General features: G+C 26.3%; 1 protein-coding gene across 11 annotated transcripts in view; it reads left to right on the top strand.

The window, feature by feature from the left end:
- LOC129612109 (myosin heavy chain 95F) overlaps positions 1 to 22,454 on the top strand; it is a 42,462-nt gene that overhangs the window by 13,505 nt on the left and 6,503 nt on the right. For 10 of the 11 annotated variants that reach the window (XM_055525621.1, XM_055525625.1, XM_055525627.1 and 7 more), the window contains exons 1-9: positions 5,348 to 5,890; positions 18,097 to 18,285; positions 20,189 to 20,262; positions 20,325 to 20,454; positions 20,518 to 20,679; positions 20,796 to 21,058; positions 21,113 to 21,519; positions 21,599 to 22,145; positions 22,215 to 22,409. In XM_055525621.1, the coding sequence (XP_055381596.1) occupies positions 5,857 to 5,890; positions 18,097 to 18,285; positions 20,189 to 20,262; positions 20,325 to 20,454; positions 20,518 to 20,679; positions 20,796 to 21,058; positions 21,113 to 21,519; positions 21,599 to 22,145; positions 22,215 to 22,409 (2,001 nt within the window). In that variant the 5' untranslated portion in view covers positions 5,348 to 5,856. Of the gene's footprint in view, positions 1 to 5,347; positions 5,891 to 18,096; positions 18,286 to 20,188; positions 20,263 to 20,324; positions 20,455 to 20,517; positions 20,680 to 20,795; positions 21,059 to 21,112; positions 21,520 to 21,598; positions 22,146 to 22,214; positions 22,410 to 22,454 lie in introns of those variants that run through there. The other variant, XM_055525624.1, reaches the window with a different exon arrangement.

Raw genomic sequence — 22,454 nt, 5'->3', positions numbered from 1 at the left:
AAACGAAAAACATCTTGTAAAAATCCTGTTGTATAAGAAAAAAAAAACAATGAAAATGTTGATATTTAATTTTCACATTAAAATATACACCATCTACAGGGTAAATATGAAACTATTAAACGTGAAATAAAATATCAAATAGTTTCTGATGTACGTTATTGTCTGATACACAATTTTTGTATGTATCCAGAAAAATAATGCAAGACCGGCAGTATCACTTATCTTATAGTTTTTTAAGTTTTTAAATTTTGCACACAATTTTCGGTTTAATTCTTGAAGCAAAACAAAATTTTATTTTTCTTCAGTTCTAGTAGATATTTATTTTTTGAATTTTACATTGAAAAGTACAACAATAAATTTTGACGTTTATGTAGGCGTCACGAATGCGTAGCGGTGTTCATAAACTGAGAAAGTAAGTACATACATGTATGGAAAGTACATTATATTGTGCAAACGTTTTTGTGTATATAATCAGTATATACACGTATATATGTTATATCATAAGCATGATCTCAAGTATCACAGCTTTAATCAGTTTGATCTTAAAATGTTTTAGAAAAAAACAGTCAACATAAGAAATAAGTATAGTGAAAAAAGGCAAAAATAGTGATAAATTAATGATTTGAAGTTTTTATAAAAATTTATTTGTGCTTTTTTCTTATAATTAAAAATCATTCACATATTATGTTTGTGATATATATACATATGTATGAATATAAAAAAGAAATTTGTAAAATTAACTTTATTCGCACTTAGCTAAACTTACATACATATTTAAACTTTTGGAGCAGATCGTGAAGTACTTGAACTAGAAATGGGAAATAATTTTCTTTGGGTACACAACAATATTATGATATTGTTGAATGAATAATATAAGTGAGCAAACACTCTTTAATGTTCAGTTACCTTTACTTTGTAATTATGTTACCATTAAAGCTGAATCAGCATAATTTTTTTTGCAAGCAAAACGATTTCCAAATTTACTACACAATGTACATATATATATGCATAAACAAACGTTAACAGAATTTAATTCAACTATGTTTAAAAAGCTTCTATGATTTACTTTTTTTGTTTGTTTCTTAACGATTCCAAAATTTTTTGCTATCGTCGCTAATTAGTTTAGAGAAATTGCTGAACTTTGTTTAAAAAAAGAAAAGGGCAGAAGAAACAGAAATAAAGAAAACAAGAATTAAATAATATCTTTGCATCTTTAGTATTAGAAAGTCATATATGGAATTAGTTAAGATTAGTAAATGATAAAACTTAAACTTTTTATAACACCCACATATAACTATTTGTGCGTGGAAAGTATTATTGCAACAAAATATAAAAATATTTTAAAAACGAAAATTTCACAATTGAAGAAGATCTATGAATATTAGGAAATTTCCAAATCCTTTTGGGTTGAAAATTTAAAAAAAAAGATATTCTTTTAGAAATTTTTATTTTTCGTTTAATCGAAATAAATTTCAAATGGAAAGTAACTGAGACAAATGCAGAGGCGATGAACCTTCATCAGAGAAATGAGAGTGCCTTTAAAAGTTGATCGTCTTAATGCATTTTTTCTTCTACATATTGGTGTTATATCGGATAAAGTTTTGTTTATTGACAGCCCCCATTAACATAACAATCACGGCACATGATGAGTGTCGCACTGTTTTATTTTCCACAATTTTTTTTAGAATTCAAAAAATGCTGCTTGACAAGTTTGTATTGCAAAAAAGTTTCCTCTGCAAAAGTTTTATCTAAAAAATTGCAGGTTATTTAGAGTTTGAGTGTTTGCCTAGTCAAACATAATTTTATGTGGCAATATGCATGTATGTCACTTTTCCAGGTGTTTTTCAATATATGTACTGCTAAATTGTTTATAACGTTATACACTCGTTTAGCGAAAATTAAACGAAATGTAGATAAAATGAAAAAATAAAAAAAACCAGAAACAAATGTACTGTTCTACATGATTTTTGATTTTGTTTTTGTTAAACTAATTCTTTGTAGATTTTTAGGAACTTCTATATTTGTGTAAACAAAGTGTTGTTTAAATTTACACAGAATTTTTTTCTTTTATATGTATGTACGTATGTATGTTATATTTTATTCTGTGCAGGAAATTTATTCTGTTTTGTGAAAAGGATAAGAAAAAGGGTAAAAATATAAACATACATATGTATTTATGTATATGTTTTTATGCACATGTAGATGATTGTATTGCTGGTTTTCATGATTGTGCATACAGAAATACGTAATGTATTCGTGCATGTAAACTATTGCTTTTGAAGGTGCACATTTCCGTATTTGTGATTATATTTATTTGCTTTCATATTTTTTTCATGATTCTACTTTTATTTATAAATGTCGATGCTCTAAAATGTATGTACATATGTGTACACAATTTACAGTACACAGAGCATATGTAAATATAGCATTCCTACTACAGTACTTCAATTTTTTCCTACTACAGTACTTCAATTTAATCGCGATTTCACTTTTGTAAAAGTGAAATTTTTAAACTTTTTATAAGAATATAAAAAAAAAAATTATTTTTCTTTTCTGATCCAAATATACATATATACAATTCTAATGCTAAGTTTTTTTTATATTTTTTGTATATAGGATAAAATTATCCAAATTTTGAAAATAAATCCAAAATCTTGTTGATCTTTTAAAAATTTTATTTAAAAAATTTATAGAGCGTTGGCTGATCTATAAGACTCACTTCCCTCAAGTCAGAAGGTGCCAGCACATATCATCTAAGGTACTCCAATATCCAATGCTTGGCATAAGGAGGCGATATGCTCAACTGTCTAATTTTCATTATGGCAAAATCTACACAAATATAGTCTGCCAAATGCCTACAAAATCGTTCATGTGATGATTCTGCCTGTAGTATCCGGTAACGGAACCGACAACCAACCTAGCATCTTTCCAATTAGGACATAAAAGCTCACTAGCCCTTCTTGAGACTGATTCGACATGAAGAGCATTGCCTGCCTTATTTTCAGTACTCCGGCTGCAGCTGCTTTTATTTACTCAGCTCTACAACGCACTTTTGTATAGGATTTCGACATACCCTAGGCAAGCTCGTACATAAAGAGTACCATCCTCGTTCTAAATTTTGTAAAAACGTGCGCCTTCTTATTTTCATAATCACCTACAGGCGCCGGAACCCACCGTAGTACACCTTGGTTGTTTCTTCAAGGTTCCACTAGTGCCTTTAGATACTTCTACATCAAAGTCGTCCACTTGATGTAATATGAGTCATGCGTGCGAACTGCCGTAGGACTATTCAGTATAATATATCGCTTAATGGTTTTATTTTCACAATTTTCACGTAATAACCTTGAATAAAAAATGTTTAGCGAAGCCGCCAAATTACTTTAAAGTCCAACAAGCGGTCTCTTTTAAATATACCTGATCTAAGTACAACAATTTTATTTAAGCAGTTGAATATAAGCATTTTTATTCCTTAATTATTTTTTACAAGTTTTCTTTAGTATTACTGTACGCATTTATTAATGGTTTACCCTAATTTTATTCCATGCTTTTTTTTCTTTTATTAATTTAGAACGTCAACCCTCTTTTAATGTTTATCTGTATTAAATATTAACATCAGAAATGCATAGTATCCTTAGAGACATCCAATATACGAAATTTCTATAATTTTTGTGTCTCCTTTTTCTTTTTCTCTAATTTTGAAAATAAAACAAATAATAGCATTAAAATTTCCCTCTTCTTGCACATGTATTTAAATATTTTTATATATACATACTACAAAGCTACTCATATATAATATATTAGAAAAAAATGTGCCCTCTTGTTATATACAAATGCAATTGTAAAATAAATTTGTATTTTATTTAATCTTAAGTTTTTAAATAACAGAATCAGAACTAGACCACTGGGGTAGTAGAGAAATAGTAATGTAGCAGAAATACAAAAACAATTGTACAATAAATAGAAAACAACATTTTTATTCTCATATTTTTGTACCCTTTTCCATTTTTCCTGCATGCATAATCTCTTACGAAACGAAATATTGTTGATATGTACGGTAAATGCATAAAATTTCCAGATTCATTCTGTTTTTTTTTATTCTATGCTTATTTTTCAATGTTCTCAATTCTGGTTCTAGTTCTCCTATACATATACGTACAATATTATATTTAGATATTGTCGTTTTTTCTCTCATCTATTCCAATTAATTTTTCCATTCAACAAAAAACGAAAAAACATTTTATTTTAATATCGTTTTAATCGCTATATTTCATCAAAGTGGAAGTATATAAAATATGTGACTATATGTTGTATACATATGTACATATATATACATAATATGTGTACATAATATGTATGACAGACAGGTATGGAAGTCTATTTTTAAAATAAAAGCAAGAAAAGTTTGTATTTTCTATTTTTGTCGTACTATTTGTGAGGAAAATCATTTTCCATTCTCTCTGTATAGTTTACAACTTAAGTTAATTTTGGACATGAAAACAAAAGAACATAGAATTTTAAAATTTTCATAATAATTTCGAACAAATTTTAACTTTAATTGAACTTTTTTTCATACCACATACAAATTTGGTACGGTATCAGTAGTTAGAGCCACAAATTATGTACTTGTTTGGATAAATTTCTAAATATTTCTTCTAATTATAAGTTTTTTAAAGAGGATTTTTAAAGACCGTTTGCACAAATTTAATAATCAATAATTTGTATATCAATTGGTAATTGTTGCGCCGTCTAACCATATTTTGTGATTGAGTTGGCATTTCCACCACTGTGTTATTACTTTATGATAATTTTCATATAGTCAATTGCCATCCCACATAAACATAATGTATTTAATGTTACCGTAGTTAAGTTATCGTCATCAGTTCTATGCTATTATGTCGTCGTGGCAATCATTTATATTGTATTTATGTATGTATAAATATATAGAATATACTCGTAAGATTATCTTTATGGTAGATACAGTTTTATTTATTATTAAAGTTGGGCTGGAAAGTTGGAATTTTAACAATAAATTGTCATTAGCAATATGCGAGATACACATTTTATATACGTATACATTTTTTACTTTATTGTATGTTTATAAATATATTAGACGGGACTATGTTTTATGTATTTATGTATACAATGCGCAATTGATGTTTTCTGATGGGCATTTTTTTTGTACATAATCCTGATATACGTACGTGTGTATATACTATACATATGTATGAAACATATATGTACATGCATAAATAAATTTTGTTGTAATGGAAACGAAGGAATTTTGTATGAGTTCAAAACTTTCTTGTACATTTTTCAATCAGATATCCAGTTGGAAAACGATGGTCTCATCATACAGAACGGTAATAGTGAAATGTCCGTGAACGGAAAAGCTGAAAAATTTCTCTATTAACGTTTTCCGTTTATTTTTTTTTTGTTATATTTCTTATTAACAGTGGTGAATTGTGTTGATAGAAAAAAAATTAACAAAAAATTATGTAAAAAAGAAAATTGGTTTTTAAAAAACCTATAAATAAAATTTTTAGAGTTTAAGTGAAATGAAAATTTAATCCCGGTGTGGGATTTTATATTTTCCAATTTTATTTTATTTTAAATTTAAAATTACGTGCATCATTTTTTTTAATTTACTATCAACATTCGTATTGAATGTGCTCGTTTTCCGATAAAAACTTTCAATTAAAGCACAAACAACGATAATATTGAATTTCGACAGAAACAAAAAGAAAAATTAGAAAGGAAAGAAAAGAAAAAGGAAACGAAATTTTCACTCACTAATTAACTGCAATACAAAAATTGCAATCATAAAAAATTGGATTTAGAAATACAAATAGAAACAACATGGAGGAATACAAATCTACATTGGGATCAAAAAGTTGGTTTTGCAATTTTTAACTTTCTTATATTATGCATTCGTGAACAATATAATTATATACGTACATACTACATGCATAAATATTATTTTTTTATATGCTAAGTTTAATTAAAGTTTTTTTTCCTATAAGTTTTACAAAAGAATCTAATAAAAAATCGATTTCTATTTTAAAAGTGGGCCAATAAATTTAATTATGTACTGAAAATCATTAAAAACCGTATAAAGAGATCTTTTGTGTTTTGTTTTCAGTAATGTTAAAATGCATTTTAAAATTATTGATTTGGCACTGTTACGAGTATACATAGAATGAACTGTACTATATACTATAGAGAATGTTAAAAAAAGGGAAATTTTTAAAGATTCTCGAAAGTGGGCCGAACAAATCGAAAAATTGGAATTTTCTGGAAAAAACCTTGAAAAATAAGAAAATAATTTTTTGTTTATATAAGAAATTTATCCTTGCCAGTGTATAATGAATTGAGAATTTTGGAAAATTAAATATTTAATGTGCATAAGTTTGTATGTGCATAGGCATAATGTAAAATTTCATTTTCAATTAATTTCTTTTATGTGTACAAGATATGTTTGTGCGTATACATTGTATGTATGGACAAATGTACGTAATGTATAAATTTTGCGGGTAATTAATCTATTTTTTTTTTAAACGTTGGAAATTGGCTAATAAATAAACACAGAGTTTTCATGCTCATCATTCCTTTTACAAACTAATGCAGTCTACTCTGACGGTATTTTATAGAGTATTCTATGTATATAATTGAAAAAGAACACAGTTATTATGTTAGTGATTTCATCTGCCTGCATAAAAAAATTAAAGAATTAGTTGTATTGCTCTGCCTCCCTGTTTATCTCCGCGCGCTAAACATACAAATTTACAAAAAAAGCAAAATTTAAAGTTTTGGTGGTTTATAATTTTTTAAAATATGAATCGCGTAATAATTAATGGTGTTGATATTTATATATATGCATATGTGATTTATTTGATTGTATTATACAGATATTTATATAATTTATACATTTAAATACATACATTTTGCAATTAAGTAGTATTAATTTCTCAAAAAAATATTTCTGAATTTGTGTACATTAAAGAACTCATGTACCAGAGAGCTTTTGTAAAGTGTTATGATGATTAATTAAAAAATTCGCATATGCGAAAAAATATGGACCAATTTTTTCCTTGTTTTGTTATAGGTCATCATTCCTTTAGCTAACTCACATAGTATATGTATACGATATACATACGTTAGTATGGTATTGTAATAGCTATTTTTTGAAACACAATTAAAATTAATTATATTTTGGTTAATTAAAAAATTAAAAGTAAGAACCGGCGTATTAAAGATTTTGAATATTTTTAGAATTTTATAAAAATTTTAAACTAAATTTGGAACAAACCTTCTAACTGTCTGCTAAAAATTGAATAGAATTTAAGCCATAAAAACGTTTTTGTTATAAGTTTTACTCTAATACAAGTTCTTTTTTCTTGATCTTGTACCTATATTACTTTAACATCTATTTTTATGATACCTCCATATCTAATGGAAGTAAAGAAAAAGCAAAAATCAGTTCAATATTTTCTTTATGTTGTCTACTACTACTTCTTCAGTTTTTTTTAATGTAATCAATCTCAAAGCGACGTTATTCTTCACTGACCGCGAACTTGATATGCATTGTAAGGAATTTTCTTATTCTTATGAAACAAGAAAAAAGTTGCATACATACATATTTGTGTTGTATACCTTGAAATGAAAATGTTTTGCATACGAGAGTAACATAAGAAGTATTATGGTAGACATAATACATTTGACCTTATAGTGTGGGAGGTCGGTGACATTTTTTGAGGTTAATTAAATTGTCATTGAAAAATAATAATTTTCTTGAAATCTATTACTTACATTGATTATCAAATGGATTACGAATAAAAACAAATTCATAGCAATATAATTTTGCAGAATCACATTCATAAGGCTCTATTATGAATGTCATGCGGTTTGACTTTAGTCTAATTTGAAACTTATAATATTCTAAAAAAATTTTCGTAAAAGCAACCAATTATAAAAACAAATAGTTTTTGCTATTGGCAAAAACAAATAGTTTTTGCTATTATTATTATTATTTCTTATAATAACGTTCGGAAACTAATTTCAAAAATATTTTGAATAATTTTGAAACTAACTAAAATTGCAAAAGCACTAATAGAGAGAAAATAATATTTAAAGCTAACAAATTTTAGCATAAATTTTTCCCTTTCTGTGGAAATTCTTCATAATACCATTCATACACACACATATACTTTCAATGAATTTATTGGCAAGCACTAACTTCTTTAACTAATAAATAACACTTCTATTGGAAAATTTTTTATGTGAAATTTATAAGACTCGTTTTTCTGAACAACAAACACACAGTAAGAAAGGAAAAATTTATATCTTATTGTGTTGTTTACTATTTTGTAAACCAGTTGGAATCGCAATTTAAGTATTACTTAGTTTGAAAACAAAATAACGCAAAATAGAACTGGACACTTTTTTTTATAGCACATGATATAGTTATACACTTATACTTGAATAATGACAATGAAACTACGATATAGCAATAAAAACATATTTTGGTGTTTAATAGCAAAAAAATATCAATAGCTTCTTATTTAATGAACTCGAAAAATAGAACCAATGCTAAGAAATAATATTTAACGCTAAAAAATATAAATGGGGGATAAGTTAAGGTGTTTGGTTTTTCTTTTTGAAAATTTACCAATTCAAATACATATACCTATGTACTTCGTACACAAAATATTTTTATGGCTTGAATTCTTATTGTTCGAAGAAAATACACCAGAAATATAACAAATAGAAAATCCTTTTACTTAATTTACTCTTATTACAAAATTATTTTTTATATATGTTTGTACATATGTTGGTATTGCAAACGTACTTCGTTTACTTCACTATGATTATTATATGAGACTTTAATTTGGAAAACGTTATATTCTTTGGGTATCCCCATCAAATTTTCTTTTGATTTATACTTATGTCATTTGACAATAGTCAATTTGACATTTAGACAATTTATATTAATTAAAAATAAATTTTCATTGTCATTTATTAATTGTTTTAAAGTTCACTTGGCAATTATTAATAATTGATAAAATATTTCAAGCGTAGTTACTTGCTGTTAAATTTGGATTTAAATATTCTAATAATCTAATATAATAAAAATTGTATAAAATACTCAATAGGTAACAATGTGTCTAAGCATGAGATTTAGAATAAGCTAAAATGTATAAAACGGTTTGTTGTTTTTTCAATATAAAAACTAGGAAACGATCTTGGTCTCAATACCCTTCAATGGAAAAGCACCCTATTTTCCATTTCTAATTTTTATAGACGATAGTTCAAGAAATTTGAAACATATGCGGTTCTTCTATAATAGTTTTTTCTGCGACAGTTACATGTACATTAGTTTTTTGTATATGTAAGCGACTATGTAGTATTTATTAGAACGGCTTCCATTGTTCATAAAATAGTTTTGTCATGGTTACAATATTTTTGTGAATGCTTTTGCTTTCTCTTTTACATACTTTTTTATTGTTTGTTAATAAATTGTGAATAACTAGTTATTCTACGGTAAGCTGAATATACACATATGTGCATGAATATACAATATTACAAACATTCTATATTAAAAACTTCTGAATCATAAGTAAAGTGGGTGGTAAAACTTTTGTTCTTTTTATTATATTTTTAAAATAGTAAAGATGAAACTAAAAAGGTAATATTTTTTAAAAAGCAAAAAAGACGAAAAAAATATTGTTTTCTTTTGTCAATTAAAGATTACGAACATAAGTTAATAAGCTGATGTTCTAAAAATTATGGAAATTATCGATTTGCATTTCACTGTTAACTAACGACGATACGACGATACTTTGACCTTTTAGACGATTTTTGAACTTGGAAGCGGTTATTTAAGTTTAATAAGATTTTTGATTTTATGCCGCTTCAAAATCCACTTTGTGTTCATTTTACTTTAACTCGACTATTTTTCTTATGACAAGAGAAAATATTTTAATTGCACCAATTTGATATATTCATGTGTTACTTTTTGAAGGATAACAAATATTTTCGTCGGCCGCTGTCTGTCTGGCTGTTTAGCATTTTCTTCAGTTTATCTTGAATTTTTAACTTATTTTACTTTGTGGATCTTGAAATAAATAGGAGTTAGGAAATTGTTTTAGAAACTAAGGACTCTAGCATTTATTTACTAGAATTATTTACTATTTGTTATTAAACTAAAACTATGAGTTACTGATAATATATTTTCGTCTTCAAGGGAAACTTGTTAAAGTTTTATAATTTAAAAAAAAAGTGTTCATAAAATATTTCCACTATTTTGCCAAACAAACTTTTTCTGCAAATTACAAATTAATTTATTCATATTTATTGAAAGTGTTTCTAATGGGACCGACCACGTGCTGTGCATCAGATGTCTTTTTTGAATTGATAAGAGCTTGTTTAATAATTTTTATCCCAACATTATTTAAAAAATCTAAATATATGTAATTTGGAAACACTTTAAATTTATGCTTTGATTGTAGTTTTCGATTAAAAACTGAAGAGAAATTTTGTTTATTTTCCTCATAAAAATATTTTTCATAATTACAAACAGAATTGTACGTTTCCAAAGTGAAACTGTATAGGTTTGAATCAAAAGTAAATATTTTTCAAGCTTGATCTATAATTCTATATGGTTAGCGTAAAAAATTTATAATTTAAGTAATAGATTCAAAAGTGTTCCTTTCTGCTTGAAAAGTGAGAGGGAGGGTTTCATATACAGAGGGTTTCATTGAAAAATAAAAATTTATATAAAGTGATTTCTTTATGAAAATTGGAAAACTTCTTTCGTACACTCAGTTGCATACAGAGAATCCCAGTTTTTAAAATTGTAGTATTACGATATTAATTTAAAATTTAGCTTATACCGTATTTTCGAAATCGCAATATGATGAAAAATTTTCGTTCTATGTGCAATTTAGTATTTTGTATTCTTATTAAGCACTTCTCTCGAAACATGTGTCGCATTTCTGAAGATAAAACTAAATTGGTATTCATTAAAATATAAATAAAATTGATTAACATTAAAAAATAAACAAAAAGAAATGAAAATTAAATTAAAAAAAAAATTTGTGCTTTATTGTAAATATTTTGCTATTTTAAACTTTAAAAGGAAAGTATCAGATTAAAAAATAAAATAAAGTCAAATGGACAATAAAATTGAGTCAAACCAATGGTTTGTATTGTAACACTTTTCCCTTCAACAAATAAAAATACTGGTTTTAAAAATAATCTATAAATATACCTTCTGCACTATTAAAATTATTTTCGTTCATATACGAAACTATTTCAAGGATTGCATATATTTAGGATGAACGATTTATGCAGCCTTTAAAATAAAGCACAAATAAATTTTAAGAGGAGTTAATGCTCGATTTTAAGGTGTATTTGCGTGAGTTAAGAAAAATAATTATATTTTCTGATGGCATGAAATTTACCGTTAGCCTTCTGCGTTTATAGAAATATGAAAAAGCTTCCGGAACTATTTATTAGTGCCTAAAAGTTGTTAAAATTTTAGGCGTCTAGAAAAAAAACAACATAAAAATTTGAAAAAAACGGATTTTAGATAACGGTAAATTTCGATGGTCATTTTGTTTTTTTAAAGTTCAAATATTATATGCCGCAGTAGAAGAAGCCAGTCGCTATATTTCTGCGTTTGCAAAATCTTGTGGTTTCACTGCAATAAATAGTTAAAAAATTCTGTTTTTAGGGTTTTAAGGGGTATAACTTTTAGAGGGATGCTTAAAAATTTTGTTCTACGGAAAAAGGTTTCTAGGAAAGATCCATGTACATATAAAATTTTAGCTTTCTATCTTCAAGGGTGTAGAGATTTTGTAAACATGTCCACGGACGAACAGAGTAAAACTATTAAGAATTTTTTTTCAAAAATCTTTTTGGAAAAGTGCTGAGCACTCGAAAATCTTTAAAGAGAAATTATTCGTTTTTAAGTATTTATTTCTTGAGGAACACTCTGTGTCTCTGTTTATATTAATACATTAAAATTAAACTTATTTTGGTGAGGTTGTAGAAATGGCAGAATAAATGAGTAAATTATTTTAATTTTTAAATTGAAAATGCGATACTTCCAGCCTAACAAAAGTTTTACTATTTTTATTCCTTCTGTTAAGTCATAGTGCCGTCAGAAAATTTTTATTTGCATCACTTATTCGTTTTCGATAAAAGCTGATAAAAATTGAACAATGAATTGATTGAAATTATACGGCTTTTAGTTTAGTCCATATTCATATTTACACGCAACCATTGTGCTTAAAGATTCCTAAAAAAAAAATACTAATGATATTACAGTTTACATCTCATTTCTCGAATTTGGCAAATAAATAAACGTAACACAAAAATAATTAGATACGTTATAAGGCAAATATTCTAAAATTTATTTAATGTTCAAATTCTTAAATGGTGATATTCAAATTTCTCCAGTTTATATTAATTAATTTTAATTTAATTTGACCGCTACAATTAAGTACTATGATTAAAATAAATTTTTTTTTTTTTAATCTTCTTCGCTCCTAGGAGGAGCATAGGACTGGTGTATGATTATTGTATTTAACCATGAACCAGTTTCTGACGTCATTTGGTTTACTAGGTAGGTGACGAACCTACCGTAAACCTAATCAATTATTACATCTTACCTATTATGAGTATAACAGAATTCGATGTTATACTAAAATTAATTCAATAGGAACTACATTCAAAACTCAGGCTTGTTACCCGCTGCAAAACACTATTGAACCATAAGAAGGTTTCATAAAATAACCTATTTTATAGTATGAAATTCAATCTAGTACTTTATAGCCGAACTCGTTACATGAAAGTGAGTCTAAAAAATAATAAATAAATAGAAATACTTAACTCAATTGAATAATTCCAAAGTTAATATTTAACATTAATATTAATATCTGTATGAAAAACCAGTGCTTTTTAATCAAGAGATGAGTCTGTTTTGTGTGTTACTAGTTTAAGAATATAAAACTTAGAAAGCTTAAATTTTCATTAAAATTGGTTTTTTGATTTCACGCTTTAAATTCGCGCTTTTTTACGAATTTGTGTATATTCCCATAGTCCAAGTCGATATTATGTAAGTTCTGTTCAGATTTTCTACATAAGTCTAGTAAAATTTTGGAAGCAAGGTCAGCTGAAATAAAATAAAACGCTTTTTCTATGACAATTTATTAAAATTAACAATTTTAAAATATTGTTTGTGTTAAAAAACAATGTAAGAGGCAAATTTGCAAAATAAGTTAGAATTTGCACATAAATTGTTTAACATCATTTGAAATTTAAGGGTCTGATCGTGATATAAGATTGCGTATCTCGTTTTTTTTGATTGTATACGAAAGTTTTTCACTTTGTCTTTGAAAGTGAAACATCCATTAGAAAATACTTATAATTATGATTTGAAAGTGAATAAAAAGTGAGCAAAAAAGCGATATATACGATCAGGCTGTAAATATTAAAAATTGAATCAAAATTCTGTTCATCTAAATACTTTATCCTACACTTATATTTTCGTATGATGACACTTCTATTTAAATGTAAAATTAGAATGGAAGATTTTTTTTTCTCTTTGTTGTAATATAGTCTAAAGTGATGAATTTCAAACATTACCATATCATTTTTGTTTTTTATAATATTAAAATATTGAACAAAACAACAAGGTGAAATTCATTAAAATTATAGTGACTTGTTTGCAACGTCATCTCTTTTAAAATTTTGCTTTGCAAATGTATGTGTCCAAATGTGTTTGTGTGTATATATGTAAAGATGAATATTGTATATATTGTACGTTATATACTAAATTAAAAACTATTTCTCTCGTTTTGTTTTAGACACTTTATTCATTATATTACTGTTAAAAATGGCTCTGATCGCAATAAAAGAGGAAAAAAATGCAAGTTGTGCTTAATTAAAAGAATTATTTTTATACTAAAAAACAGAAAGAACTTCGGTAACTTTTTATTCAAATTGAGAGTTACTTTAGGTATATCAGGTGCGCTTTTCGTAAAGCTATACAACGCAACTTAAAATAAAAGATAATTTGTTTGACCTAAGCTGAAGTAATATTTTATTTTTGAAAACTATTAGTAAAATTATAAAATTTATTTAAACATGTTAGGAAGAAATATATTTTAAGATTTGTAAATAAAATTCTATTATTAGGATTTCCATTCCTACCATAAATTCAATTTGCAGAATTCTACGAATTACGAACTTGACTTGACGTAGAATTTTGAATGATCACAAATTCTACTTGTAGAGATTATGAATCAGCAATGGCAGACCATTTTTCGGAGTATGAAAATCCGTATTTTGTTCTAACCTTCAAATGGTTTTTTAAATTTTTTCATGATAGGATTTCATGATAGGGTTTTTCATATACTTACACAATATGAATATAAATATAAAAAGATAATTATCTCTTGTGCATATATAGATATAGTTACTAATTAATAGATATAAATCACCAAATTTCTTATTGTTTAATATTTATTTTAAATACTTTGTTTGATTCCATACAAAATTTCCCTTGTTTTAACTTTCATTTTTCAATAAAATTTCTATTTTCATTGAAAAATATGAAGTCTGCTTATTTCTGATTATTCTTTATTGAAATTTCTATATGCATAGATGTTTCCTTTTACGAATGAAAAAGCGCACGTTTTATTGATTTTGTCTTTACGAGAATAATAATGTGTCGTAATATAATTATGTGATTTCTAAAAATAAAAAATATTCTGGTCTTCCACTAACTTGAAGTTTGATAGAATTTTGTAAGCATTGAATAAAAATAAAAATTTATTGATTCATAGCTTTTGTTTTGTTTTTAAGACTAAGGCTATCAGCATTGTTGTTATTTTGTTAATTTTTCTACTGGCCATTTCAAAATGACCAGCTGGAATTTTTTAAAGCTAAATATTTTTTATTTCAGAAATTATGAATGAAAATTAAGTACACTTTGGATTTCTGTAGAACCCTAATTACTTATTACTTAATTTAAAACACATAATTCAGATTCAAAATTAAATTTTTAGTAAGTTTTTATAGGTTCTTTATTTACTATATATAATATACTATATTACTTATAAATTTTAATATTTTATTTTATTTCAACTCCTAAAAAATCCTTATTTTTCCAGTTGCCCATTTAAAATAAATTCAATTTCTGATGTAATCGTGTGTAATATGTGTTGTATATATTATAAATTTACTACTTAGTAAAGTAATTAAAATAATAAAGTAATTAAAATAATAAAATAATTAAAATAATAAAGTAAAGTATTATACATAAAATAATAATTTACTATACCCGATATTGTTAATTTAATTTTTGCATTAGACCACAATATAAGCTAATATGGTGATTTCAATCTACTGTAGATTGATTCGTTATTATACTTATTATTTTTATTTTCACGAGCAATGAAGAGTAAAAAAAAGAACAAGAAAGTAATCTTTATGCTTTCCAAATTCTCTTATAACATTATACTGAATTATTGCTGTATGCAAAATTATTATATAACAGCATGCCGGTCGGTTTGTTAGTCTGTCGCAATGTGTACTTATGCACTTTAGTTGTTATAAAAGCTAAATTGCATTCATTCTCACCAATATTTTATGCGAAGCTGTTATGATTTTTAACTTTTTTAGTTAAATATTTGCTATTAGGGGCTTCTGTCAACACACTTCTCTAATTAAATTAGAGTTCAAAATAGTATTGATGGTTTAATTAAATGAATTGTTTACGGCAGGCTAGTCACCTACCTAGTTAAATCTATGACGCTATGAAACCAGGGTATTATATCATGCCCTAGCCCTATGCTATGTGTATAGGGCACTAGCCCTATTCGAAGTAACGCAAATATTATAAGTAGCATAAACATCAACAGACTGAAGCTAGACGACAGAATTTAAAGTAACTATCTATTAAAAGCATTTTTTTATATAGTAACAATGACGAATTTAACTTATTATTGTTAATTCGCTCGAAATCAGCTGAGTACATAATATATTTAATCATCTACAGCTATGCTATCTATATACATATGTATATAATATGTATGTAGTAAAAAGATATAATTTTAATTTTTGTTTTTAATTCAACTTCGTCTATGTACGTAAAATATTGTTTTAAAATTTTTTATTTACATTTATGTTAACTAATTGAAAAATTCCGACATTTACTTCCCGGCTCGTGTCTCTTGATGAATTAAAAAAAAAAAGCTTTAAATTTTTTTATTCTAAATACCTTCATTAGCGGTTTATCATTAGATAATAACAGTGATTCACTGTTTTTATAACATCTATCGCTTTACACTCAAACACTTTTTTGTTGTTGTGTATCATATTAAGAGCGATAATCGTATTCATAGTATTATTAATGTACATATATGTATATGTATATATATTAAAATAATACTATGTGTTTGCATCTTGACATAACAAAAGTATTCTGACAAAATATTTCTGTCAACCACTGTGTGCATAGTTAGCAAATTAAATTTATGACGAACAGAGGAGAACAGTTCACTGAGAATATTGTTTTCTTTCTTTCAAAAAAGTTTTCTCCCATCGTCATTTTACGGCAATTTTGATTTTCAAATTTTTTCATCACCAAACTTACTTCATATTTAAAATAATATAGAATAAAATAAATGTTTATAAAAAACTACGTTTGGCGGACTAAAAGAAAGAAAATTATTCTTTTCTATCCTTAAACCATGCAATTCTTCTCATCGTAAATTAAAATATTTTATTTTAAAACTAAAAACTTATTATTCCATAATAATTCAATTCGATTAATTTCGAAGTTGTATGACAGCTTCCACTACAAATCAAGGAATTTGAGTTTTATCAAATATAATAACACTCGTAAAATTTCCGCTTGTTCGAAATCTAAATAATATAGCTTTTATATTTTCTGAGAAAGTTTTGAAAACTGCAATCCGAACCACTGCTCCGATCATATTCAATTCAAATATAATTCTGGCATTTACTATGATAAATCATGTAACAAAATTCAAATACCTTAGCTCATTTTGTTTCTGAAGTTACTGCTGGAGTGGTCAGGCGGATGGACGGCTATAGGTTAAATGGACTCAGAATTCAACGCCGATCAAAAACTTTATTTAAGCCTATATCTCTCATATGAGTCTATATCTATCTATATTTTTCGAATATAGGTTTGTACGGGTATAAAAATGCAGATAAATGAAACATGGAAATCGAAAATCGTTTTAGAAACATTCACCTTAAATATAGTTTTTATAAAAACACAAATATGTTAACTGGTTATGTGCTAGCGTAATATTTGAAATGACTTGTTGTAATTAATAAAAACTTTGTCTGTCAAATTTAATTTTAATTGTTTTAAAAAATTTATAAAATAATTTTTATAATTTATTTATACGAGTATAGTATGCCTAGCCCTGTTGGAAAAAAATATGAACTATAAAAATCGAAAAATCATTTTTCTTTTACAGTGAAAACTAAATCTATTTGAAAAAGTTAGTAACCTTGTGTTTTAATTATCTACTAATAATAATTATAACGTTTTTTTATCAGTTACCTGGTCGTATTTTTTCTTCACTCTCAAATATTACAGAAAACGATAAAAAAATTATAAAAAAATAGTAAAACATTAATTTGCTTTTTGACTGATAAGCTCTTTTGAAATACCCTTATACAACAAAAAAATTACATTTGTTATGTTTTTTATTTCTACTTTCTAGAACTCAAACTATTTCAATTTAAGTAAAAGTATGTTTTCAGTATTAATTGTAAGGTGATATCGTATGCAATTTTTTTTGAACGCTTTTTATTAAATTTTGTTTGTTCATTAAAAATAAATTTAAAGAAGTAAGGGGAATTAAAATACGATTGAACATAAAAGAAATTAAGAAATTTGTTGAAATTTTTTAATTTTAAACCTAAGAAGAAACAATTCGTTTTCTAGTTATTTTTGTCATGCTATGCACATAATTCTAATTAAGTTTTATAATAAATCTATTTAATAATTATTTTTTTATAATTTCTTTTTTTATTTTTGTATAATTTTAGAAGTTATAATGGACAAGCAAGTTGTTTGGGCCCGAGACCCTATAGAAGGTTATATAAAAGCTCGGATATCTGAAATTGGTAATAATGAATTTGAAGTGACACCATTAGATTCAAAATATTCGAAACGTCAGTGTCATATTGATGATATTTATCCATCATGTGAGTTAATTGAGGATCGTGATGATAATTGTAAGTATTTTAACTTTGTTCAATTATAAAATTAAAGCGGTTGTGAAATATAAATGCATGAAATACTTCAACATATGTCTACAGTTGTTTACATATTAATTTTATAACTTTTCTTAGTTAATAAAAAATTATTAGTAAATACTTAAGTAGTAATCCCTGGACTGTTGTTTTTTAGTATTAATTTAATTTTGTGATCCGATGACTTTCAACAACCTTCCTTATAATTGAAAAAAATTTATGTATGCATAACATGTATCTGTTAAAAATTCGTCACAACTCGGTTTAGAGGATAAAAAAACTTCTATAATATTAGCATTGATGGCTGATAACATTATTTGAATTTTAAATTTTCCAAATTAGAACAGTTGGAAAAATACCTACATATGTATACATAACATATAAATTTTCTTTCTTTTGGTTTTAAAGGTCGAATCCAAAAAATTTTCAGTTTTATAGAAAATACCTCGCTCTAGTTGTTTTTATAATTGTTCAACTTCATGCTCAACCCTTTTTTTTTTTGGAATGAAATTAATAACATAGGTGTACGAACATGAAGCGTAAATATTTTTTCATGTAAAAAAAGTTAATAACTGTTTATTCCGTATGTGTACAATATCTATTCTTAATGAAAAATATTATGTAGAATAGCAATTTAATGATAAATAATCATATTATAGACCATGAATTTTCCACACTCTCGCATATAAGCGAATTTAATTGTTGTAAAGAACATAGGATTTTTTTGAAATAATTAGTATTCTAATTTTATAACTTAAAATAAAACCTATGCTCTGATTATTTAATGCCTTTGGTGTGTCATCAATTAAATATAGTATGTGCACCTCACTGTCTAATTAGAAAATTAAACAATGACAAAAATCACAATATAAAAATGCAACAATATATGCGAAATAAGAAAAATCACAAAATATTTTTAATTTTTTTTGCGATATGGTATAACACTTCATTGCGTTTTCAAAGATTCTTAAATTTTGATTCATTTTCACATTCAACTTTTGCATGTTTATTATTACATAAGAATATCATAGGGTTGGGCAGGAGCCAGGTGAGAGTTCTCACTGGCATCTTGATGTGGGAAATACTGTGGAACTTCATACTCATTCCGGTGAAACACTTCCTAACAGATCCTAATATGATGGTCGGCAATTTTACTTACAATCTGCAACATTCGTTTACTATAAATGTAAAAAAAAGTATGCTATCTGATTATCCCCTCCTTAATATTTGCTTATGCGTAAATTGATCTGGACTCTTTTTTTGGACTATTATTTTTCTTCTTGATTTATGCAAAATAATAGAAACATATACACGTTACGGTATTGTAGGGGTATTATGCACATAGACATAAGTGAAATTATATTTATTTTATAGTTGTTATGTCTTTAGAAATTGAAAGTATTTTAGTATATTACATGATAAAAAAATCAAAAACTATATGTATACAAGTGAAAAAAAATGATAATTTGCTTATTTCACATTCACATTCTTATTAATCCGCGTTTGTCTTCTCGACTATATTCATCGTAAAATTTCCACAAAAGTATGAAAGTCTTGATCAGTTACTTTTGCCGCTCCATTTTTTATAACAGTAACTACAAAAATAAAAGTTGCATGTTGATATCGTACAAAATCATTAACCCATACAAAAGTTATTAACGTGTCTATATAGTATTACAAAATATTAGTAATTAAAGTTAAGAGTAAAATAATTTTATTTGCAAAAAGTTTTTTGAATCATGAGGCATTATTTAATGTGATCCCCACTCTCTGAGGTTTGGTTAGCGTTCCGAATTAAATTATTCAATAAAAATGAAAAGACTTGTATCAATCATTTATTTTCAAAATAATTTTTATATCTACTGAAATAGTTGTATGTTTGTAGGTGAACTTATGCTGCTAAATGAGGCTACATTTCTGGATAATTTAAAGACACGCTATTACAAAGACAAAATTTATGTAAGTATTGCTGCTTTTCCAATAAAATTTCTTGTGGGAACTTATAATTTTACTTCTTTCAGACATACGTGGCAAATATTTTAATTGCAGTAAATCCTTATAGAGAAATTAAGGATTTATATTCGTCCGCTACAATTAAAAAATATAGTGGTCGATCACTGGGTGAACTACCACCTCATGTATTTGCTATAGGTACCAAAATGCTACGATATAACAATTTTTGAAATATATACTAAAATTTTGTTTTACTTTAAGCCGATAAGGCAATTCGTGATATGAGAGTACTGAAATCATCTCAATCAATCATTGTCTCTGGTGAATCGGGTGCAGGAAAAACAGAATCAACAAAGTATTTATTGAAATATTTATGTCATTCACATGACGGAGCTGGTCCAATTGAACAAAAAATTTTGGACGGTAAGAAAGAAAGAGAATAATTGCTTTTGGAATTTGTCCAAATAGTAGTGAATAAATTTTAGTGACAAAAAATTAAAAGACAAAAACAAATATTTAATTATTTTTTTTATTTTTAGCTAATCCCGTTTTAGAAGCATTTGGAAATGCTAAAACAACTCGCAACAATAACAGCTCCAGATTTGGAAAATTTATAGAAGTACATTATGATACTAAATATCAATTGGTTGGAGGTTATATATCACACTATTTGCTTGAAAAAAGCAGGATTTGCTCACAAACATCAGAAGAAAGAAATTATCATGTTTTTTATATGTTATTGGCTGGAGCCCCTCAACAGTTACGTGATAAGTTAGGATTAGGAAAACCTGATGATTACAGGGTAAAAAGAAATATATAAAAATTACAAATTTAAAATTTTAATTTGTATTAACAGTATTTGTGTGGTTGTACCCAATATTTTCTCAATAATCAAACTGAAAAACAAGTACCACAAGCTCAAAAATCACGAGAACATTCCCAAAAAGGATGTTTAAAGGATCCAATATTAGACGATTATCAAGACTTCCAAACCTTAGATAAAGCTTTGGCATACATGGGTTTATCAGAAAATGATAAATTTGGAATTTATGCTTTAGTTGCTGCTGTTCTTCATTTGGGTAATATTTCGTTTGAAGATCTTCCAGATGATGTTCGTGGCGGTTGTCAAGTTTCGGAAAAGTCTGAAAAGTCTTTAGTAATGACAGCTAAATTACTGGGTGTCGATGATTATGAATTAAGACAAGCATTAGTTTCTAGAGTGATGCAAAGTAAGGGTGGCGGTTTCAAAGGAACAGTTATTATGTAACTTAAATATATTTAATGCATTTAAGCAAAACTTATTGATTGTTAAAATCATTAAAAATTTTTATTTTTATTTAAGGGTTCCATTAAAGATTTATGAAGCCAACAATGCGCGTGACGCTTTAGCGAAAGCTATTTATAGTAGATTATTTGATCGTGTTGTATCAATTATAAATCAAAGTATACCATTTAAGGCTTCTAATTTTTATATAGGAGTCTTGGATATAGCCGGTTTTGAATATTTTACCGTTAATTCTTTTGAGCAGTTTTGTATTAACTATTGCAATGAAAAATTGCAAAAATTTTTTAATGACAATATTTTAAAAAATGAACAAGAGCTGTATAAACGTGAAGGATTGAATGTTCCAGAAATTAAGTTTACAGATAATCAAGACATTATTGATTTAATAGAATCAAAAGCTAATGGTATATACACTTTATTGGATGAGGAATCTAAACTGCCAAAGCCCTCAGCAATGCATTTTACTTCAGAGGTACATAAAGAATGGCATGGTCATTTTAGACTTGGTTTTCCAAGATCTTCTCGACTTAAAGCGCACAGAACGTTGACGGATGATGAAGGATTCTTAGTACGGCATTTCGCGGGAGCTGTTTGTTATAAGACCGTAAGTTTCGAATTGAGAGTAACAAAAAATGTAAAATATTACTTTTTAAATTACGTATTTTAATTTTAGGAACAATTTATAGAAAAGAATAATGATGCTTTACATTATTCGCTTGAAGGCTTAGTGCAAGAGTGTGGAAATCCGCTTTTGAAGTCTCTATTTTCTAAAGGTAGTACTGCTGCTAGGGGTAAACTGAATTTTATATCGGTTGGTTCTAAATTTAAAACACAGTTGGCTGAACTAATGGAAAAATTAGAAAAAAATGTAACTAATAATTATTTTTTTTTTTAAATTTTTTAAGTAATTTGT

The sequence above is a fragment of the Condylostylus longicornis genome, unplaced genomic scaffold, assembly GCF_029603195.1.
Source record: "Condylostylus longicornis isolate FDR11 unplaced genomic scaffold, ASM2960319v2 ptg000055l, whole genome shotgun sequence".
In the NCBI taxonomy this organism is placed as follows: domain Eukaryota; kingdom Metazoa; phylum Arthropoda; class Insecta; order Diptera; family Dolichopodidae; genus Condylostylus; species Condylostylus longicornis.
Note: the sequence above shows the minus strand (reverse complement) of the source record. Positions and strands in the feature narration are given on the sequence as shown.